Raw genomic sequence first — 23,049 nt, forward strand, 5'->3', positions numbered from 1 at the left:
TTGATGTGCGGGGGTAATTGCAGAATTTGCAGATGACATGAAATTTATAAGAATGGCAATCTTTGTGGAGGACAGTATCGAACTCCTTAAGAACATTGAAAAGTTAGTGAATTGGGCAGATAAGTATGAGGTAATTTACTTCGGTAGGACGAATATTGAAAGGCAATATAAAATGGGGGACACAACTCTAAAGGGGGTGTTGGAGCAATGGGCTTGAAGATGAAAAATTTCACATCTTTTTGTGCTCATAGGTACTTGTACATTTGTTTTTTTCATGCTTTTGACATTCAGCCGTTGGGCCCACACTAGTTTTGTATTGGTCACCACTCCAGTTGCAGAGGTGGCCTGTGAGAAAAATCTGTCTTACTGTTCTGGAATTTTGTTGCAGCTGTGTTTTTTAAAAAAAAATTACAGCAATACAAAAAAAGAAGCCTTCACTATGCTCTCACTCCCAATGCCCCATTCATGACAACTCCTGCTACCTCATGCACATCCTACATGCCTCATGTCTTCTGACACCTCCATGCCAACATATGCCATTCTACGTCCCCCTGAGGTCCTTCATAATCTCTATGATCCACACTGGCCCATTAATGTCCCCCTGCCTTCTAAATGCCAAGCCATGCTAACCCAATACTCCTAACATTACCATTTCTCTTGCCTTGTCATGCCACATCTCACATCTGTAATGTGCAGGTATAGCAAGGGTCCATGCACAAATGAAATAAGGCATAGTTCTTAATTTCCCATTGGTAAATTTGCTATTTAAAAACATCACTATGCATTTAAAAAAAATTCCTTCAACTGATCAATTCTTTTATAAACAAAACATTTTAGTCCCATTTCAAAGACTTTATAAGCACTTGGAGCTTTCGTGCAAACTGTGAACTGAAATGTGATGTGTGACCATGATTTACTGTGATAAAGGAGTGCATATCTTTTAATGGTAGGTCTAAGGTAGTATCAATAAATAGTGAAATAGAAGCCATTGATTTTTTTAAAAGAGTGCATATAGTTCTACTTTGAAAAATATAAATAGTAGGATGTGTAAACTTGAGAGTTTGTCAATTAATTAATATTTTCTGGAGCTTGACAACTCCAATGAGATTATCTGCTTTTTACACATATTTATGTCCATTTTGAGCAAACCAAAGGATACTTGACCCCTCCTAAATGACACTGAACATCTCTGAAACATGTCCCTGGCCCTATCCAGTGGATCCAAGTGACTCTGTTGACTTCAGAACTTCTGATATGTCTGTACGGTGTTCTCCTAATTTTCTTTTCGTTGAGCCTCTGAGCAGTCAGGTGACTGCACAGCTTTGAGGGCACATTGAGACTGAAGATCAGAAGTTGTGTTTTGGAAAGCTCACTTTTCAAAATTAATCTGACTGAAGATAGCAGCACCTCAACAAGTACATTTGGCTGTTTGAACCAGAGATGTACATACCTCCCAATCCAACCCAGCAAAAATGGCAAGCTTGTGGCAGGACTTCTGGATCAAGCCCCTGACTGCATTTTGATCAAGTCAGGGACTGTTGTCAGCATTGCAGAAACTCAGGTCATAATCTATCCTCCTTTGCTCTCTAAGTGTCAAGCGTGCTGAATCCATGCATGTATCTAGAAATGGCCAGAACACTCTTTCAAACAAGCCTGTTAAAGTCCTGAGCAGGACAGGATTGAGCAACAGAAAAGGGGTTCTGTCTGACCAGAACCAGAATTGAAATAATCAATCTGCACTGTAAAGAAACCAGAGATAAGGCCAGTTTATCATTCAGTTGTCCTGTGTGTTGACTTGGATGACTCAGTGTGAATGTTTGAGTGCCAAAGGTAAGAAGGTGATTTTCAAATTGACTATTCTTCCAGTTGTTTAGCTGATCATTTTTAAAATTCCCTGTAATCCTGACAAAACTTTAGAGCATAAGCTGTTCATCAGGACATTCCCAATGAAGAGTTTATGCTCAAAATGTTGACTCTCCTGCTCCTCGGACGCTGCCTGACTGGCTGTGCTTTTCCAGCACCACACCTTTTGACTCTGATCTCCAGCATCTGCGGTCCTCACTTTCTGCTAAAACTTTCTGATGGCCCACTAAGAGACTGTTACTGTATGATGAAAACAAAAATTTTTTCATTGTTACATTCATTAATACAGCAGAATATTCTCTTCTCCCTCCATCTAGATTTGCTTTACAAATGCATTGTTCTTAGTAAAGCTTGAAAATCTCAGAAATGTAAACGTTAATGGGACCTCATTGGCTGTGGCTGGGGTCTTCTTGATTTTCAACTAATTCTGAGGATTTTCCAGGAAGGTAACTCGAAAGCCAGCTGTATATTCCTGCAATCAGGTGGCTAATTGGTTGACAGTGGGCCTTCTGCCAGGACTTGAGGTCCTGGTGCAGGTTGTCCTGCTCACCTGAATCTGCTGACCAATCAGAGACAGGCATCTCCAGAACTCGGCAACACTGTGGCAGATTTTGTCTGCGTGTTTTCTTTCATTCCCCTCCCAAACCCCCCAAAGAAATTGGCAGTTTCATGAGGCTGGTAGGCCGACTCTTTATCTTCCAGTCTGAAGCTGTCAGAATTGTAGCTCAGAATGGATGTGACAATAAGTAGTCATTAATTGGCAGTCAAGTCAAACTTGGACCTTCCTATCCAGAACTTGATTTCTGTTGTGTCAGCTAAGTGCTATGTAGCTCTTCAATTCCGACCGTGCTGATAAACATCGCTTTTTGTCACCTTGCATCACTGCCTTTACAGGATGGGATGATTCTGTCTTATGTTTTGATGGGCATTGTCAAAACGGTTAAAAACTTTTATCTGATTATGCACAAAGATATGATAACCCACAACAAAATAGGCAATTGTACCTGTTGAAAACACTTCGGAATAAGATCAATAAGCATTACCATGCATTTTTAGTGGTTATTACAAGTGTTCCATGAACTGGACTACTTTTAATAACTGGTGTGATACAAACCAAATTATCTCTTTGCAAACAGTGGGGAAGCAATTATGCATTACTAGAAAAATCATTGAAATTAAATTGATATTCAGCAGACTAGGAGAGGCTGAACAGGCTGGGGTTGTTTTCCCTGGAGCATCGGAGGCTGAGGGGTGACCTTATAGAGGTTTACAAAATTATGAGGGGCACGGATAGGGTAAGTAGGCAAAGTCTTTTCCCTGGGGTTGGGGAGTCCAGGACTAGAGGGCATAGGTTTAGGGTGAGAGGAGAAAGATATAAAGGAGACCTGCGGGCAACTTTTTCACACAGAGGGTGGTATGTGTATGGAATGACCTGCTAGAGGAAGTGGTGGAGGCTGGTACAATTGCAACATTTGAGGCATTTGGATGAGTATATGAACAGGAAGGGTTTGGAGGGATATGGGTTGGGTGCTGGCAGGTGGGACTAGATTGGGTTGGGATATCTGGTTGGCATGGATTGGTTGGACCAAAGGGTCTGTTCCATGCTGTACATCTCTATGACTCTATGACTACAATAGTCAAGTGGTCCACAGTGATTGAATTTCATTCTGAAATTCATGGAGTATATTTGGGAACACCAAATTATTTCATTTGCATTTTGTTACACCATAGAAACAGAAGGAGGCCATTTAACCTCTCAAGTCTATTAGACCATTCAGTAACGTGATGGCTGATGTGTTAACTAATTCCAGATACTTGTCTTTAACTCGTCCATCAATCTTGGTTTCAAAATTAATCATAGATCTTGCATTAATTGCTGTTTGTGGAAGACAGCTCCATATCGTTACCATCCTTTGTGCGAGGAAATGGTTCCTAATTTCATCCCATAAACGACCATGCTTCTCAGTCTTGAGATTGAGATTTAATGCTTGGATTTCAACTATCATTCTGGTATATCTTTTATGTTGGAGAGCTAGTACATGTTCCACAAGGTATGATACCTTGAATTCTCACTGTCCTCCAGGTGTAGTTTAACCAGACTTGTACACTGAAGCATAGCATTTATACTCTTCCTGGTAAGAAAAAAAAAATTCAGTTCACCTTTTGAATTATTTTCTGAACATATTCTGGGCATTTGATGATCTGTACATGACTAGGCTTGCCAGGCCTTTGTTTCTAGTGAGGTGATTCCATATTACAGCTATCAGTGAAGGAAGGAAAATCTCAAGAGTTGCTATTTTGTACAATTTATGAGCTGATTACATAAAAGATACAAATTATGAGCAGAAGTAGTCCACTGGGACTCTCTAGCATGCTTCACTATTGAATAAGATCAAAATCATGGCTGATTGGAGTACTCCATATTCCTGCTGAAAATTTGTTGCTGGTTAAAGCACAGCAGGTCAGGCAGCATCCAAGGAACAGGAAATTCGACGTTTCGGGCCAGAGCCCTTCATCAGGAATCCATATTCCTGCCAACCATTCAAACCCCCCCCCCCAACACACACACACACACACACACACACACACACACACACACACTTTGTTTATTAAGAATCTGTCACGTCTGCATAACAATATTCCAAGATTTTCATCCTCAAAAGGTGGTAGAAGCAGCATTTGAAAAATAGCTGACTCTCTTGAGAGAAACATTTATCTTCATCTCTACCTTAAATGGGATGTGTCTTATCTTTAAATAGTGACCACTAAGTTCCCTATCAGATTAATTGGCTGAAAATAGCAAGGGTGGGGTATTAATTGAAGGATGGGCTCGCATTCAGGAATGAATCAATAATAAACATGTTACAAATAGTTCCTAACTACATGCAAAATATAGCTGTCTAGGCAAGAAAGTGAAGGTCTTCTGTGACAGTGAAACCTTTTTCAGTTTTGCTGAACTTTTTCAACCGCGGTGGAGTGTGTGGAAAATTGAGGGGTTAATCAAATGGTCTGAGTGTTGAGAGACAGTGAAAGAAACTTGGAGTTATATTTTTTAATACAGAAGAGGGTATGTCTGAAAGAATATCTTAAGGGATGCAATACAACTGGAATATTGCATCACTGGGGAGCTGAAGGCCATATTATTGCTGGACTATTAACCCAGAGACCCAGAAAAGGTTCTGGGGACCAGGGTTTGAATCCTGCCACAGCAGATAAATTCAGTTTTAAAAAAAAATCTGGAATTAAGAATCTACTGATGACTGTAATCCATTGTCAATTATCGGAAAAACCCATCTGGTTCGCTAACATCCTTTACAGAAGGAAACTGCCATCTTTACCCGGTCTGGCACGTGACTCCAGATCCACAGCAATGTGGTTGACTCAACTGCCCTCGGGGCAATTAGGGGTGGGCAATAATTGCTGTCTAACCAGTCCCATGAATGAATAAAGAAAAAAAAATATCATGGATTTGATCAGGGGATATGGATTCAAACTGGCAGAAGTCAAATTTCAGAAATTTGTTGACAGCAAAAATCCTGAATGGATAAAATAAAATTCCTGGAACAATATGGAAATGAAAATCCTCGAACCATGTAATCTGTGATGCTCTGTGACTTAGGGATATAAAACAGCAGATATTTGTTACTGGGGTGGTATTGTTTTGGAGTAAGATGTTGAGTCAAGAGCCCAGGGATCATTAGTGGCACTGGCGCCATTTCCGATTTACATTAGTAGCTGCCTACTGTGAGAGCTTGTGAACTCAACTTGCATCACACTGCCTGACTTATCCATAAGACTCAAGTGTGTCACTCACATTATGTCACCTTGAAATATAACTAGGCAAAAGTGAGTACTGCAGATGCTGGAAATCAGAGTCTAGATTAGAGTGGTGTTGGAAAAGCATGGCAAGTCAAGCAGCATCCGAGGAGCAGGAAAATCGACGTTTTGGGCAAAATCGACGTTTCCTGATGATGGGCTTTTGCCCGAAACGTTGATTTTCTTGCTCCTTGGATGCTGCCTGACCTGCTGTGCTTTTCCAGCACCACTCTAATCTAGACCTTGAAATATAAATATCCTGTTTTGGCAAGAGACAAGCTCAGTACTGAATTAGTGGTGCCAAGCATTACCAGGAAGAAGGAGCCGTTTTAAGGCCCACTGTTGCCATTGCAAATGAGAGCAAGCTCTTCACCCTTAGCACAAATTAACCCAGGTGTGACCTCACAGGGACCAAGAAGGTAATAACTATGTAGGAGAGATTCAGCGAGATTAGTGCTCTTCAACCAATCATAGCAGTTATTTTACGCATTCAGCAAGTACAATAAATTTAGCATTACCACAGGAAAGGCAACAGAATAGAAATCAGGTAATAGACAATTAAATTCTCTGAGCGAAGGCTGTTGACTGAGGCAAATAAGATGGTCTTCATTCTATGGAACTGGCCTGTGCCATCTTGTGACCAGGAAGTCACCACTTTCCAGCAAGGCGTATTGTTTGCCTCCGTGATAATATTTTTTGAGTTGTATTCTAATGATATATCACTACCTTCAAAGGAGAAGATAGTTTTAAGAGGTAAGATGGAAGAGAAAGTTGATGAGAGAATGTGTATTTCAGAAAGTATGTTTAACGTAGAGACTGTCAGATTTCTACATACCAAGGATGTTCTGGGCTGTGGAGGTAGTGAGCAAAAAAAGGCATTGAAGTGGATGATCAGTCGTGATTCTATTTGAATAGTGGGGCAGGCTCAATGGGCTGAACAGCTTCCTTATAGCCCCTTATTCCTGTACTGTTTTATGTGAAAGCAACAATATGTCATCAAAAAGCTGAACATTTCTGCAAGTTCTAGTGATTTATTTCAAAATGTAGAAAAAGGAATGTATTGATTTTCCACACAGTGTACCATCATTCACTCAGTAGAAGTAAATAGGTGTTTACTATTCTTCAGCTTGACTTCCATCTTTTCAGCCTAGATTTGGAGAGACCCAGTAAATGTCACACTCTGGGATCACCGCACTTTATTATGTGAAGTGGTCTGTCCAATATTGATGTGAAAGTTATATTTCTTTGACTTGGTTTGTATTTATGAGATTGAATACAGGGGAAAAAAAAGAGAACAAGGTTTAGAGAAATCTTGACTGCACTAATGTGCCTTATCGCTGTTAGATTGTGTTTGTTCTTTAATGTCTCTGTTAAATTGATGAGGTTTTCAACAAGAATGAGAAGTGACAAACAGACAGCCTCAAGCCCTTACAGGCACATTGTACTGCAGGAATGATGTTATAATAAGAAGAGATTTTCTAAATAGAAGTGAGGTGTTCTGACTAAAAAAATAAGTCCACTTTTGTTGAAACAATCTAGAGTCTATTGGTACAGTGATAAGTTGCTATTTTTGTATTGCTTTAAAGAAATTGTACTGGACTATAGTTGTCCTCTACTCTTCAATAATTACTCACAACTATGTCTGATTTTCTCGAGCTTTTCAAATTCAATTCTGTGATGGATGGGGAAATGGACTGAAAATCACTGTAAATAACCATCAGCTAAGTCAGCTTTATAGTCCTTCTGAGAGAATCAGCTTTACAGTAAAGGTTTACCAAATCAATTTTTGACATTTTGTTTCTCTTATTTTTCTGGCACCTTGCTTTCTATTCCATGATTCCCCACAAATCTTTGAAGTGATAGCTTTTGTGCCACATATAATTGCATCATTTGCATGAAATATTTCTCTTAATCTTTTCAGAAGGTATCAAAATTAATAAATGTCAGTAGTGCTGAGGGGAACAGGATTGTGCAGTGAAATAGTTACTTCTGTTCCTACATTTTGGCCCTGGGCTTCTGTGATAATGAAAGTCTTTGCTGTCTATAATTTGTAAGGTTTTTATGAGATATGACTATTGAGTAATCACATTCCATCTTTTCTCTTGGACTTGGGTTCACACTATGAGCTGTTCTCTAATTTGGTAGGTCACATTGATGTGACTCTGAGAACCTCGAAAATGGAACAAGATGTCACATCGCTGCAGTTGGGTTTGGGACAGAGGGAGCATTGCTCTGCCTGTAGTTGTGTACAAGACCTTTGTGCCTAAATAAAGAATAGTTTCATTGTTGAGCACCAACTGCCCTGATCTTAATGTGTCCAACTGTTTTTCAAATGTAGGATGCAGCTCAATGAATTCCCCAGTGATCTCTCCCATTATTTGGTATAAATATTGGTTTTGTTCAAAATAATTTTTTAATCTTTCATGTAATGCTTTAATATGGCATTGGTAGAAAACATTAGCAAGTGCTTTGGAATTTGTTGTCTGCTTAGTCTAGGGCTCTTAAGGTAGCTTGATTAAGCCAGCTGTGGACTGTTTGCTTCATCTCTATCAGTATCTTCTGTACAAAGCTGAATTTGGTTTTTATTTTTAGGCTTTTGATAGCCTGTGGAATAAAGATCCAATCAGCATTTTGAGAGATGGATTGTAATGCTCTTCGTAGTTTGGAGTGGGATTCAAGAGTTTTACTTTTGGCTTCTCTGTAGTTTTCTTTAGTGTTGAAATGTAGGAATGAGGGCTATGATTTGCTGAGGCAGTGGAGGAACAATCTGCAAAGCTGTTTGTACAACACGTTTTTGTGGTTTTGATAACTGTTAGAAATATGATAACAGATGTTCTTTTTGAAATTTGAAGTTTGGAGGCAGTGAGGGAATAGAAAAAACAGATGAATGTGTGGTGGTGAATCTGAAACTGAAAAAGTTCTTAACATGGAAAAGAAGAAAGTAGATTTTTTTTCCATTACAAATGGAAACGGGAAGTATTTCATGATGGGCAAAGGTTCCCTTTATAATTGCACTTCTAAGTGATGTATTAAATGGAGTAAGTTGAAACCATGTAATTGAAGTTAGATACTGTGTAAATGATAATACAAAGTATGCAACAAGGCAGATGTAAGTTGTGATATTTTAAGTTTAAATTCCAAGGTGAATTAGAAACAAGTATTTAATGTTGTGCAACTATTTTTGGATCAATCCTTTGTGCATACTAGATTCATTGATTGTAGGGCGAGTTTACTCCTTTATATTGCAGATTAACAACACAATAATTCCTTGATGATGAACAAGTGAACAGGTTATTTTAGAACTTTTGTGGCCATTTAATCTGAAATGCTGAAGGTTAGAAATCTCCCAGTGATGTTTGTGATGCTATCAACGTAGAGAGCACAGTGTACATCACTGTCTCCTTCACCGTGACATAACCATGAAATGAAGAGTCAGAATCTGTCTTTTCTCTAGCCTTGCAGTCTATTGAAAACCAAATAAATTGCACATTTCGGTTTTAGCTAGTGTAATGTTTAATGTAATGTTTCAAATACATCCTGGCTGTTTCTGTAGATATTGGAATCTTCTTGTAATCATGCGTTAACTTATTGTAAACCATAAGAGCCTGACATTTTGTCAATAAACTACGATACTTCACAGTCAGTAGTGAAAGTAATGCTACATCGCCACATGACATTCCTGCTAGCATTTTGGAACACTTGCAGCCTCAGTGAACATCATGCTGTTCTAACCTGTGTGCAACACAGCTCAAGTGTTAGAATAAACTGGGGTCAACTATGAGAAACAGGCCACCGACCTTGCAAGTAATCATCTGTGGAGCCTAATTCAAATTGTTAAATGGTTGCTGAACGAAGCTTGACAACCAAGGTGAAAATTTTCTTCAAAGGCCAATGGCCATAATCCACAGTCAATGGTGACAAGAGCTTCCACTGAATGCTAAGTATCTTCAGTTCTGGTATTTCCCAAGGGAAAATTAAGACCAAGCTTAGCAACCAATATGAACAATTCTAACACTCGATTTTGAATATAAATGAGTAGTAAATGGTTATAAAACGGTAAAGTTGCCAAAGTCCTACCAAACCATAGGCTGCTGCCTCATTGGAAAGAGGGAGAGAGAAGACTCATGGTGGTTTCATCTGAGGGTTATCTCACCTCAGACTAGGGGAGAGGTTCTGCAAAGGGGGTCCTTCATGGTTACATCAGCCAGTGTGGGAATTGGAGTCATGCTGTGGGGATCACTTGACACTGCAAACCAGCCAACTTAGCTAACCAATTCTCTTAAACGTTTCATGTATTTGATCAAACTGATGTGAAGAAGTGATCTTAATTAAACCAGATGAACGAGTTGGAAGCAAGTAGTTGAAAAGCAGATGCAACATTATGTCTTAATTGAAGACCGCCTCAAATTTTTTTTTTCCCTGGTCCACTTCTCCCATACCTGGATTTCATATTGCCTGTCTTCTGGTTTTCAGATTTCCCATTTATATTGCCATGCTTTCCCCTGTGTGTTTGTACTCACTCAGGTCTCTCCCCTTTCCACTGCTGTACCTCATTTCCACTCCTGTATCCTCCTTTTTCAGCTTCTTTTGATGCTTTTGTTTGACTCCCTCACAAGAACCAAATTAATTCCCATTAAACAGGATAGAAATCAAGTCCTGATCACAGCAATTCTCATTTTGGAAACGTAGGTTCCAAACAGAGGACATGAATCTGTCTTGTGAATAACTAGACATGTAGATGTTGTGGGCTGGGTCAACATTTATTGCTCATCCTGAGTGATGATGGTAACGAGTTGTCTGCTTGAATCATTTCAGTTCATGTACTGTACCATTAGGAGGCAGTTCCAGGATTTTCATGAATGAATGGTCAAATATTTCCCATTCAGATTAGTGACAGACCTGGAGGAAAGGTGCAGATAGTAGTGTTCTCCTGGATTTGTTGCCCTTTTCTTTCCAGATGGAAGTGATTATGAGTTTGGAAGGTGCTGTTGAAAGATCTTTGTTGAGTTGTAATAGGCCATCTTGTTTGAGGTTCATGTGACTGCTTCTGAATGTTGGTGGTGGATGTTGTGGATGTGGTGCCAGTCAAGCAGGTTGCTTTGTCCTGGATGACATCAAGTTGCTGGAATGTAATTGGAGCTGCACTAATCCAGGAAAGCGAGGAGTATTCCATCACACTCCAGATTAATCCTTGTAGATGATGGACAGATTTTGGGAAGTCAGGAGGTGAGTTACTTCCTGCAGCATTCTGAGCCTCTTTTATAGTCATGGTATTCATGTGGTTAGACGAATTTGGTTCCTGGTTAGTGGTAACCTGCAGGGCTTTGATTGTGATTCATCCAACTGCAGTACTTGAAACTGAAATGCTTGAAAGAAAAATTATAATTTGAATATTTAGCAAATAAGATCAAAGTGGTAGATTCTTACCCTACATACATTTGCTTCTCTCCCAAGCTGACAGTACTCTGGATTGAAACTTTCCAATCCAGGAAATCCTGGTCCCTCTGAGAGAGGTCTGTATCCTGACAGGATTATCTAATAGGTGTTGCAGTCTCCTGGGCTTTGCTTTTTCCTCCAAAGTAGGCAAGTTTTAACCAAACATCAAAACTCACCCATCAAAATCTAGCCCCAGTTGAAATTGAGATAGTTGTCAATTTTTGCAGAGATCTTCTAAATTTATGAAAATATGAAGCTTGCAAGTCCCTAAGTCGCAAATGAGGATGACCTTATCACACAGAGGATGGCAAGTTGGTTAGGTATGAATTTAGCTGCATTGTTTCAATAATTTACAAGCACAAGGATATTGTTTAAAAAGGATGTGAAGATGTTGTTTGAGACTTGATTGCAGCAGTGTTGGTAATTGTGCTGAGAAGTAGAAATACAAGCTGCAAGATTTAAATTGTTCAATCTTTTTCTCTAAATTGCTCTCTTTCTCAACTTTGCTTTCGTAACTTTGGACATGCTTTTCTCCTCTTTTTCTATCCATTCTCTTTCTCTTACACTAAATTATCTATCATTCCATTCAACTAAATAATACCTAACTCAAGTCTTTGTAGGGTTATCTATTGCATTTTGTAATTATGTTAATTTTCCTTCTCAGTTATTTTTTGTGTTGCCCCTTACTCTTTGCTTCTGCAATATGATCCTTGCAGTTTGCCCAAAAGAGAGTCAAGAAGCTGAATCCAAGTTTCAGTTTTAAAATTTGGATTTAAAAAAATCCTTCTACATTTGTCACTTAAAGGTTGCTATCAGTATGAACTGATCACAGGTAATTATATAAAATGATTCATTTAAAAACATTTCATTATCGTTCTCTCTTCGGGGTGATAGGTCAGTGACAGTAGGCTGGTACATTTGCTGTGATGTACTGCCGCTGATGCTGGTGCAATGTCAACTATGATTTCCGTCTTGTATTTTTGTCCTCTTATTCAAGTAAAGTGCCGTCAAGCCATTGAGCCTTTGCAACAACATCTTGACTTTTGTACGTGACAAATGTATCTCTATATTGGAGATGACGCGTCGTTGTATAATGCATTTAACATTAATTTTAAAGCATGATTTTGATCCATCAATAACAGAAGCAGCACTCAGCTTACTATGTGGGGGGTGCTGGCATCGATTCAGGACCCCCATCAGTGCTGATTGCACACTTCACTCAAAAGTCTCCTCCCTTTTGTATGCGCTTTTCTCTGTTACCTACATTGCAACAGATCTGGGAATGTTACAAAGCATCTGGCTGTTGTGGAATGTTGTTTAGGATGCAGATTGAGAGCGACAGGATCAGACCACACTTGGCATTTACTGTCCCAGTACAATGGTAGAGGAAGGCGAAGAGTGCCCATGCCAATCTCTCTTGTGCTGGGCACCTGCATTCTCGATCAATTTGATCTGGAGGATTGCATTGACAATGGAATATGGACACTGGCTAAGAAAGTGGAATTCAAAGAGCTGATCAGCGTTTTTTTTTGTTTAGTTTTGGCTTCATTTCACATGATGTCTGTTTGGAAACGACAAACCCTCCTCCAATGGAATGGTGCTTTACGTGGTACAATGTCTCTTTTGATCTGTTCTGTTTGGGCAGGACTGTTGTTGTACTCTGCTTAATTTGACAATCACATTTTGATGGTAAATGATTTGAAAATTTGACAAAATTTTCCGGAGTTTTGATTACTGATTTTATTTTTTGACATTGTGTTTTTGCAGATTCTGAGCACACAGCATTTCTAGTTTCAGACTGCACTTACTTGCAGCAGCTTGTAAGACAGTGAGAACGAGGCTGCCAACGGCTGCTGGTGCCAAGCTGTCAGACGATGCATAAAATCAGGCCACTGGTGGTGCTTCTGTGCTTCCTACTACCTACTCATGCTGAAGGTAAGTCGCCTCTAACCTTGTTTTATGGGGTCTGTTTTATCCAATTCTCCTCCCCTTGTTCAGGCCCCTGCACACCCTCATTAAACTATCCAAATTATTGCAGAAGGTCTGCAGAGACACATGAGCCTATCTTTAGATCTTGCTGCCATGTTTTTTTGCTTTGCACAGTTGGAAGTGGAGCCTGCATCAGCAATCTGTGCATGTTTTCATTGTTTCTTGTCACAAGCTCACATGTTTTCGTATCCACTGTCTGCAAGAAACTACCAATGCCATATCCTGCCTTGTTCAGGCTAGAATACTGTACAGCCACCTCATGTATTCTGGCACTGAAAGTAATGTGAGCAGAGGGGCAAACTTCACTCATCACCTTAGCAAATCTTCCCATGTTCATCAAACCCAGTGCTGCTCCACTGAGGCGTATTGTACCTTAGTTAATTCTATGGACCTTGATGATTACAATCCTATATAAGTATTGCAAGTTTTTAATCTCTAAAATCATGTGTTGAACTCCCTTTCTGGATTGTCACCCAAAGTTAGCAAAAAGTTATCTCAAATAATAAGAGAGACATCTTTTGCTGTAATTTGAAAATGATCTTAAGTGCAATTCAGGTATGTTTTAGAGCCAAAGATTTTGTCTTGTGTGTCTGTCCTCCCTTCTCCATTTTTATTTGGTTTCTAATATGAGAAACAAATGATTAACATTGGTGTATTGCATGATGGTCCTGACTCCTTCAGTGGCATTGGCACCTGAGTAAAAAGTGAGTTCCTGTAGCTCAACAGCTTGTCTGTTTACCCTTTGACTATAACGAAAGGAAGATGAACCTGAATACTGAAGAACTATGAGATTGTAGCATAAGTACTGTGCCATCAACATATCATAAAACGAACACATATTTACCGTTTGTTGGAAATGGTTAGCAACAAGCCTGCTCGAGAAACTTCCGTTGTGTGGGAGCAGAGTACAGTAACCATATGCCACTTGCATTGCGATGCATTCACTGCTCTGTTGAGCCATCTGCACTCTCATTGCCAGAGATTTCTGCCAAGTGTACTGGTCTCAGTATAATAAACCAGCGATTTCAAGCTTAAAATAATGTTTCTTTGCTTCAAGGCTTCCAATTTTCTTTGACCCTTCAACAAAAATATCTCACCTTTGTGAAAAAACTACTTACAATAGTAGAAAAAAAACAAATGGAGCACAAAGGTTTATTTATAAATGTGAAAGTGATAAGAAAATATGCATTTCTCTTCAATATTTATATTAAGAATACATAATTGGTAGCATTATTATTTAAAAACTGTGATATACATGCATGAGACAATTATGCAATATGTAATAGTTTGGGTTACAATGGAGGTCAATTGATGGCAGCACTCCATTGCACTTGTTTTAAGGGAATGCTGCTTTCTAAAGGGTCAGTGAATGCAAACCTTTTCTTCTTATTTTCTTGCTGAAAACACCCTAAAATGCCCAATGGGTAGTTGGCAGGTTCTTTGTTATAGGTGACAGTGTTAGAAGTAGAAAGAAGGGTTCTCAACATTTGTGTCCTGACAGCTAATATTTTTTCAGTTGATGTGATATTTTCTCATCGTACACTGGACGGATTGATGTTACACCTCAGTGCATCTGCTTCAGCAGCTGAATTAATACATCCATGTGTAGTTGCATTGGATGAATGGAATAGTAATTTCTTATCTGCTTAAAATGAGGCTATGGAAAAACCATTTATTCTTCTTGTGCTCTGATTGCATGCTTGACAGTACTGAGACTCTGCAGTAATGTGACTGAATGATGTCATTTGGTGGTGTTGGTCATTTGAATGTCATTGCTGGTAAGGTGTTGTTTACACATGAGTTTCATAGTCCTTATCTGTCTTTTTTTCTATTTGCAAGTGCACACCAAAACACTTGGGTTGGCTAAAAAGTTAGAATTGGTTGAAATTGATCAGTTATACAAATGAAGATAAAACCTGAAATGGGTAGAATTGTGAATTAAAAATTAGCTGAAGTTTATAAAGCTAGTTTGAAATTTTTTGTTGGGACTCCAGGTTTGGATGCAATTGTTGGTTTCTCTTTTTGGCAAAAAAGAAATGAGACTGCCTATTTTTCTTTGTAATTACTGACCAACTAAAACCAAGTGAACACAAGTGTTTGAAAGGACTGATTTGTAAGAATTCTATTTTGATGGCTGGCAGATTATGCAGAATAACACTCTTGCATCAAAAATAAGTGACAAACTTGAAGGTTTTGAAGTGAATGGCAGAACTAATTTAGTCATCGCTTATGTCTGACCACTTAACATTTTATTGTAGTTATGCACATAAAAGTATCCTGAGACTTTTCTGTAAAACCCTCAAAGTACTTTGTGAGCAGTCACATTCTGCATAGGAACTGGCGATATTTGAAAAAATCAGACCCTAGATTAACATGATAGTTGAAGTAATAATTTATAAACATGTATAAAATCACATTGATATTTTAACACGGAAATCTGCAAAATGATCCAACTTTCAAATTAATGGCATATGGATAAACTGACTCAGATGTGTATATTGACATGGTGAGCAATGTATTTGCAGGTTGTTTGATGATATTGTATTCTTTACAGGTGCTTCTGGATTTGCATTTTATTTCCTACTAATGTTGAAATAAGGTGTTGATTAACGTTTGTTCTGTAGCCAATTGGATAAACATTTGGAGTACAGGCAGACAATGTATCTAAGGGGGGACAAAAAGCAAAGGATTAGTTTGGATTGCTTGAGCAAAACCTCAAAAATCACGTAACACCCCCGATTATAGTCCAATAAGTCCAACAGCAAAAGCTGACACCAAATAATAGTCTCCTTCTGTGCTATACACTTCTATGGATCTTCTATATTTTCATTAGTCTTGAATAAACAGTCTGGAATGGACTCTCCATCTGGTTGTCACTGTGGATTGACCATATCCAAACACAGAAGTTAAGAATTGAATGGAATATACAGCACATGGACAAGCCGTTCAGTCCAGCTGGCCTATGACGGAGTTTATGCTCTACATGAGTCTGTTGTTCTGTTCCAGGAAGCCAGTTGGTCAAAGATGAATCCTAACTTTGAGAGGACAAGATCAGTTTTGCATATATTTACGAAGTTAGTCATTATAAGCATGCACCTCCTGATTCAACCACACCACAGATTCATTAACTGGCTCATTGATATATTTTTCTGCATTTATGACTCTCCTCCAAGGCACATGGGATGTTCTCACCTTGGATACAACGAACAGGATCATCAACTTTAATTCATTAAACCCTAACAAAATATCTGTTTTTTTTCACTTATGTAATTTTTTACTTAAATGTTTTGATGCTGTTCATCTAAACTATTCCATATGCACTTGCTAGCTACTGTCTGTTTCCCAATTGGAATTATTGATTAGTCACATATATGTATAATATCAGTTTTAGACTCTTCCCAAGTGAAAAGATTTGCTCTACACCCAGTCTTTCCAACTCATTTGTAATTTTTGTGATCTGCATTAGGTTACTCCCTCTGGATGAAAATGGGTTTCAGCCTATTTAGTGTTTCCTTACATTCATGTCCTCTCAGCTTTTGTGTAATTTTTGGAAATCATCTTTTGTATATTTCCAAATAATATCACAAGCTGGATCTTCCGATTGGAGATTTGAATTGGGGCGATGGGGATGATTATGCTTGGTTTGCTCTTCTGTCTCCAGTCTGCCATGAAGCTTAATATCATTGGTTTCCTGCTCAATCAGAGGATGGGAATTGAAATAGATCCTAGCCTGAATTGTATGCCATTGCAATTGCCCCTATCTATGTTTGATAATAAATGACTGAATAAAGCTTAAGCTTCTGAGTGACCAGGGGGAACATCAGATGAGACCTGGGATGGGGTAAAAAAATGATTGGTCATTAAAACTTCCTTACTTTGTCATATTTTGTCCAAACTTTCACTTTTTTTTTGCACCAATTAAAACTGTTTGAAAGCTGCTGTGTCTGTTCCTGCCAGGTCAGAGCTGGTCAAATTCTTAGAGCTCCCAGTGGCTGTCCACCCCAGTGAGTTGCTCCAAGTCAGAAGACAAGTTCTTAATATGTTGCCGAGTGGTGTCAATGCACCCATTGGGGAGTGCATTTACACTTGCCTGCCTGATCTCTGTTGTTGCCACAATCGTCTGAAATTTGATGTAATCAATATTTCATATGATTTAAAGATTAGATTGACATCTAAAACAAATTATTTATGGACATGATCTTCTCTGTAGATCAACGACATAGGTGCAGGGAACAAGTTGCACTCATCACTCAGAAAATTGGATATCAAAGTGACTCGGTTCCATCCACTCTGTAGGAAAACAGACTTATCACGATACTGTTTGATGATGTCAGCTTCAGCGGTTTCAGATTGAAGAATACCATAAAACATGGCTGGTTCCTACTCTCACTTGGTTTGGTGTCGTTTTCTTCGTGTTTCTTACCTTTGCTTTTCTACAGATTTGAAGGAGTCTCCCAGCACATAATTTCAGATGGCAAATTCTATAATCCATCCAGGCTGAACGTAAAGACAAATACATCTTGTGCTCTATCCTCGACATTGTGCTTTTCTCTGTTCTTTCTGAATATAAGCATCAAGAAAATTGTGGCCTTGTGAGAAACTGCTGTATTTCCACTCTTGGTCACGCCAAATAAAGAACCATTGGAAGCGAGGAAGAAGTTTCCTTGGTTAATAGTGATGAATGTTCTGTCCTTTGATGCAGGACTTGCTACATGCACAGGGAAAGGAATTACCGCCTTTGGTTGATTCTCAAACCATGGACAGAATCACATTAGGTTGAGTCTTGGGCCAAGATGAGGAAGGTCTGTATTGCTACATATCCATGAAGGAGAAAGTGAGGACTGCAGATGTTGAGATCAGAGCTGAAAATGTGTTGCTGGAAAAGCGCAGCAGGTCAGGCAGCATCCAAGGAGCAGGAGAATCGACTTTTCGGGTACAAACCCTTCTTCAAGAATGTGGAAAGTGTGCCCAGCAGGCTAAGATAAAACATAGGGAGGAGGGACTTGGGGGAGGGGCATTTGAAATGCGATAGGTGGAAGGAGGTCAAGGTGAGGGTGATAGGCCAGAGTGGGGGTGAGGGCGGAGAAGTCAGGAAGAAGATTGCAGGTTAGGAAGGTGGTGATGAGTTCAAGGATTGGAACTGAGACAAGGTAGGGGGAGGGGAAATGAGTTCATCTCAGCTCGCGGACACCTCCTCCTACTGCCCCCTTGACCATGACCCCACCTCCCACCACCAAACCATCATTTCCCAGACCATCCATAACCTCATCTCCTCAGGAGATCTCCCATCCACCACCTCCAACCTCATAGTCCCACAACCCCGCACCGCCCGTTTCTACCTCCTGCCCAAAATCCACAAACCTGACTGTCCCAGCCGACCCATTGTCTCAGCCTGCTCCTGCCTCACTGAAGTCATCTCTGCATACCTCGACACGGTCCTGTCCCCCTTAGTCCAAGAACTCCCTACCTACATTCGGGACACCACCCACGCCCTCCATCTCCTCCATGATTTTCGCTTCCCTGGTCCCCAATGCCTTATCTTCACCATGGACATCCAGTCCCTGTACACCTCCATCCCCCATCATGAAGGACTCAAAGCCCTCCGCTTCTTCCTTTCCCACCGTACCAACCAGTACCCTTCCACTGACACCCTCCTTCGACTGACTGAACTGGTCCTCACCCTCAACAACTTCTCTTTCCAATCCTCCCACTTCAAACCAAAGGAGTAGCCATGGGCACCCGCATGTGCCCCAGCTGTGCCTGCCTCTTCGTAGGATATGTGGAACAGTCCATTTTCCGCAGCTACACTGGCACCATCCCCCACCTTTTCCTCCCCTACATTGATGACTGTATCGGTGCAGTCTTGTGCTCCCACGAGGAGGTTGAACAGTTCATCCACTTTACCAGCACCTTCCACCCCGACCTCAAATTTACCTGGACCATCTCAGACTCCTCCCTCCCCTTCCTAGACCTCTCTATTTCTATCTCGGGCGACCGAATCAACACGGATATTTGCTATAAAGCGACCAACTCCCAGAGCTACCTAGACTACACCTCCTCCCAGCCTGCCTCCTGTAAAAACACCATCCAATATTCCAAATTCCTTCGTCTCCGCCGCATCTGCTCCCAGGAGGACCAGTTCCAATACCGTACAGCCCAGATGGCATCCTTCTTCAAAGACCGCAGTTTCCCCCCAGACGTGATTAACGATGCTCTCCACCGCATCTTCTCCACTTCCCGCTTCTCTGACCTTGAGCCCCGCCCCTCCAATTGCCACCAGGACAGAACCCCACTGGTCCTCACCTACCACCCCACCAACCTCCTTTTACATTATATCATCCGTTGTCATTTCCGCTACCTCCAAACGGACCCCACCACCAGGGGTATATATCCCTCCCCTCCCCTTTCCGTTCCGAAAAGACCACTCCCTCCTTGACTTCCTTGTCAGGTCCACACCCTCCCCCACCCAACCCAACCACCACTCCCGACACCTTCCCCTGCAACCGCAAGAAATGCAAAACTTGCGCCCACATCTCACCCCCTTACTTCCCTCCAAGGCCCCAAGGGATCCTTCCATATCCACCACAAATTCACCTGCACCTCCACACACATCATTTACTGCATCCGCTGCACCTGATGTGGCCTTCTCTATATTGGGGAGACAGGCCGCCTACTTGCGGAACGTTTCAGAGAACACCTCTGGGACACCCAGACCAACCAACGCAACCACGCCATAGCTCAATACTTCAACTCCCCTTCCCACTCCACCAAGGACATGCAGGTTCTTGGCCTCCTCCATCGCCAGGCCATAGCAACACGATGGCTGGAGTAAAAGCACCTCATCTTTCGCCTCGGAACCCTCCAACCACAAGGGATGAACTCAGATTTCTCTCGTTTCCTCATTTCCCCTCCCCCACCTTGTCTCAATCAAATCTCTCGAACTCAGCACCACCTTCCTAACCTGCAATCTTCTTCCTGACCTCTCCGCCCCCACCCCCACTCCGGCTTATCACCCTCACCTTAACCTCCTTCCACCTATCGCATTTCAAGTGCCCCTCCCCCAAGTCCCTCCTCCCTACCTTTTATCTTAGCCTGCTGGACACACTTTCCTCATTCCTGAAGAAGGGCTTATGCCCGAAACATCGATTCTCCTGCTCCTTGGATGCTGCCAGACCTGCTGCGCTTTTCCAGCAACACATTTTCAGCTCTATGTACCCATGAAACATGTTTGACCTACATTGATCAAGAAAGGCTCAACTGTTTTCATCTGTGCTCTCTATGGCACATACTGGCGGTGACACTACTGTAAACGTGGCAGTCCTGTCAACACTGGGTCTCCCAAATGAGTTTGTACTTACGTAAAGAGACTCTGGCATGCCTGCAGTCTTGAAGATGATCACAGCCAAGGATTTTCTGAATCGGAAGTTTTCTGAAGCCAGAAAACCATAAAACATACCAAAAGCTCCACTTCAAGAACACGAGCAAGCAATGTGCTGTACCTGTAGTTACTTGGCACAGGTGCCAACATGGTAAAAACAATGACTGCAGATGCTGGAAACCAAATTCTGGATTAGTGGTGCTGGAAGAGCACAGCAGTTCAGGCAGCATCCGAGGAGCAGTTTAATCAATGTTTCAGGCAAAAGCCCTTCATGAGGAATAAAGGCAGAGAGCCTGAAGGATGGAGAGATAAGCTAGAAGAGGGTGGGGGCGGGAAGAAGGTAACATAGAGTACAATAGTTGAGTGGGGGACGGGATGAAGGTGATAGGTCAGGGAGGAGGGTGGAGTGGATAGGTGGAAAAGAAGTTAGGCAGGTAGCATAAGTCATGGGGACACTGCTGAGCTGGAAGTTTGGAACTAGAGTGAGGTGGGGGAAGGGGAAATGAGGAAACTGTTGAAGTCCACATTGATGCCCTGGGGTTGAAGTGTTCCGAGGCGGAAGATGAGTTTCCTTCCTCCAGGCGTCTGGTGGTTAGGGAGCGGTGGTGAAGGAGGCCCAGATAGTCACGGAGGGAATGGTCTTTGCGGAAGGCGGAAAGGGGTGGGGAGGGAAATATTTCCCTGATGGTGGGGTCTTTTTGGAGGTGGCGGAAATGTCGACGGATGATTTGGTTTATGAGAAGGTTGGTAGAGTGGAAGGTGAGCACCAGGTGCGTTCTGTCCTTTTTACGGCTGGAGGGGTGGCGTCTGAGGGCAGAGGTGTGGGATGTGGACGAAATGCGTTGGAGGGCATCTTTAACCATGTGAGAAGGGAAATTACGGTCTCTAAGGAAGGAGGCCATCTGGTGTGTTCTGTGGTGGAACTGGTCCTCCTCGGAGCAGATACGGCAGAGGTGGAGGAACTGGGAATACAGGATGGCATTTTTGCAAGAGGAAACTGGACGCCTCCTAGCAGAGTGCTTTAGGGAACATCTCCGAGACACCCGCACCAATCAACCACACCGCCCCGTGGCCCAACGTTTCAACTCCCCCTCCCACTTTGCCGAGGACATGGAGGTCCTGGGCCTCCTTCACTGCCGCTCCCTCACCACCAGACGCCTGGAAGAAGAACGCCTCATCTTCCGCCTCGGAACTCTTCAACCCCAGGGCAGCAATGTGGACTTCAACAGTTTCCTCATTTCCCCTTCCCCCACCTCACCCTAGTTCCAAACTTCCAGCTCAGCACTGTCCCCATGACTTGTCCTACCTGCCTATCTTCTTTTCCACCTATCCACTCCACCCTCCTCCCTGACCTATCACCTTCATCCCCTCCCCCACTCACCTATTGTTTTCTATGCTACTTTCTCCCCACCCCCACCCCCACCCTCCTCTAGCTATCTCTCCACCCTTCAGGCCCACTGCCTTTATTCCTGATGAAGGGCTTTTGCCCGAAACGTCGATTTTACTGCCCCTCGGATGCTGCCTGAACTGCTGTGCTCTTCCAGCACCACTAATCCAGAAATAGGTGCCAACATGGCAAGTGGAAATCCACAATGACACTGTACCTTCCTGTGTGGTACTTGTGGTTCAGGATTAGCCTCTTTAACCACTGTTGGCTTGTTGACTGCTTGACCCTTAGCATTCAGGGACAGAAGGAAGCCAGAGCAAAGAAAACCCGAAACTTTACCTGCAGTCATTCGTAGTTTAATACATGGTGCATTGACAAATCCAGTCAATTGTATCTTTATGGCTCTGGCTGTAATTGGAATTGAACAGCATGTCTGTCAACACCTAGATTTCTGGCATCCTATGATTCACCGTCTTAAAAATTTTTGGAACTAAGCCAATGTTTAACCAAAGTTATTCTGATTATGTTCCACACTTCATCAGGAGCACACTCCATTTCTTGCTTATTCCCTCAGTTGTAGTCCATCTGGTCCTTCCCTCAAATATACAATTGTCTGCTTCTTCGCCAATTGCACAGTTAATCTACTGCTGCTTGTATGAATTGTGCAGCCCATCCCTGTTACTCACGTACGTTCGTGGTTAGTCATCAGCCTCCTTTCCTGAAATGTCCAGTCAGGACTTCATTGACACTTCGCATGCTCCATGCACCTATACTAACAAGAATGGCTATTTATTACAGGCAATTAGTCTCTAGTGACAGGAAAATGGATATAAAACATTCTCTCTCACACACACTCACTCACTCACTCGCTCACTCACATTCAGATATACTGGCATACACACACGGAAAAATAGGTTATAGTTCAATTGTTCCTCATCGGGTTGCTGAGGTGACCCTTGTGATTCTGATACTTGTCGAAACATTATTTTCCAATAGTCTTTTGCCAGGTGCTTCTACTTGTTTTCAAGATTCACAAGGTGGCTGGTTCATTTATAAAAGGTCACTGACTTATCATTTAAATGTCATAGATTATAACAAATAGTGAAGAAAAATGACATATTTATCTTCAGGTATAAAATAGGTTTTGATGGCAGAGAGCAAAGAGTCAGCTCCTGGGCTG

The 23,049-nt window shown here is 41.5% G+C and overlaps 1 protein-coding gene across 4 annotated transcripts in view; it reads left to right on the plus strand.

Annotated features, from left to right (window-relative positions):
- Positions 1-23,049, plus strand: part of LOC132824449 (receptor-type tyrosine-protein phosphatase delta-like) — a 588,252-nt gene that overhangs the window by 107,944 nt on the left and 457,259 nt on the right. For all 4 annotated transcript variants that reach the window (XM_060838969.1, XM_060838986.1, XM_060838977.1 and 1 more), the window contains exon 2: positions 12,883-13,050. In XM_060838969.1, the coding sequence (XP_060694952.1) occupies positions 12,990-13,050 (61 nt within the window). In that variant the 5' untranslated portion in view covers positions 12,883-12,989. The remainder of the gene's footprint in view (positions 1-12,882; positions 13,051-23,049) is intronic.

The sequence above is a fragment of the Hemiscyllium ocellatum genome, chromosome 2 (genome assembly GCF_020745735.1).
Source record: "Hemiscyllium ocellatum isolate sHemOce1 chromosome 2, sHemOce1.pat.X.cur, whole genome shotgun sequence".
In the NCBI taxonomy this organism is placed as follows: Eukaryota; Metazoa; Chordata; class Chondrichthyes; order Orectolobiformes; family Hemiscylliidae; genus Hemiscyllium; species Hemiscyllium ocellatum.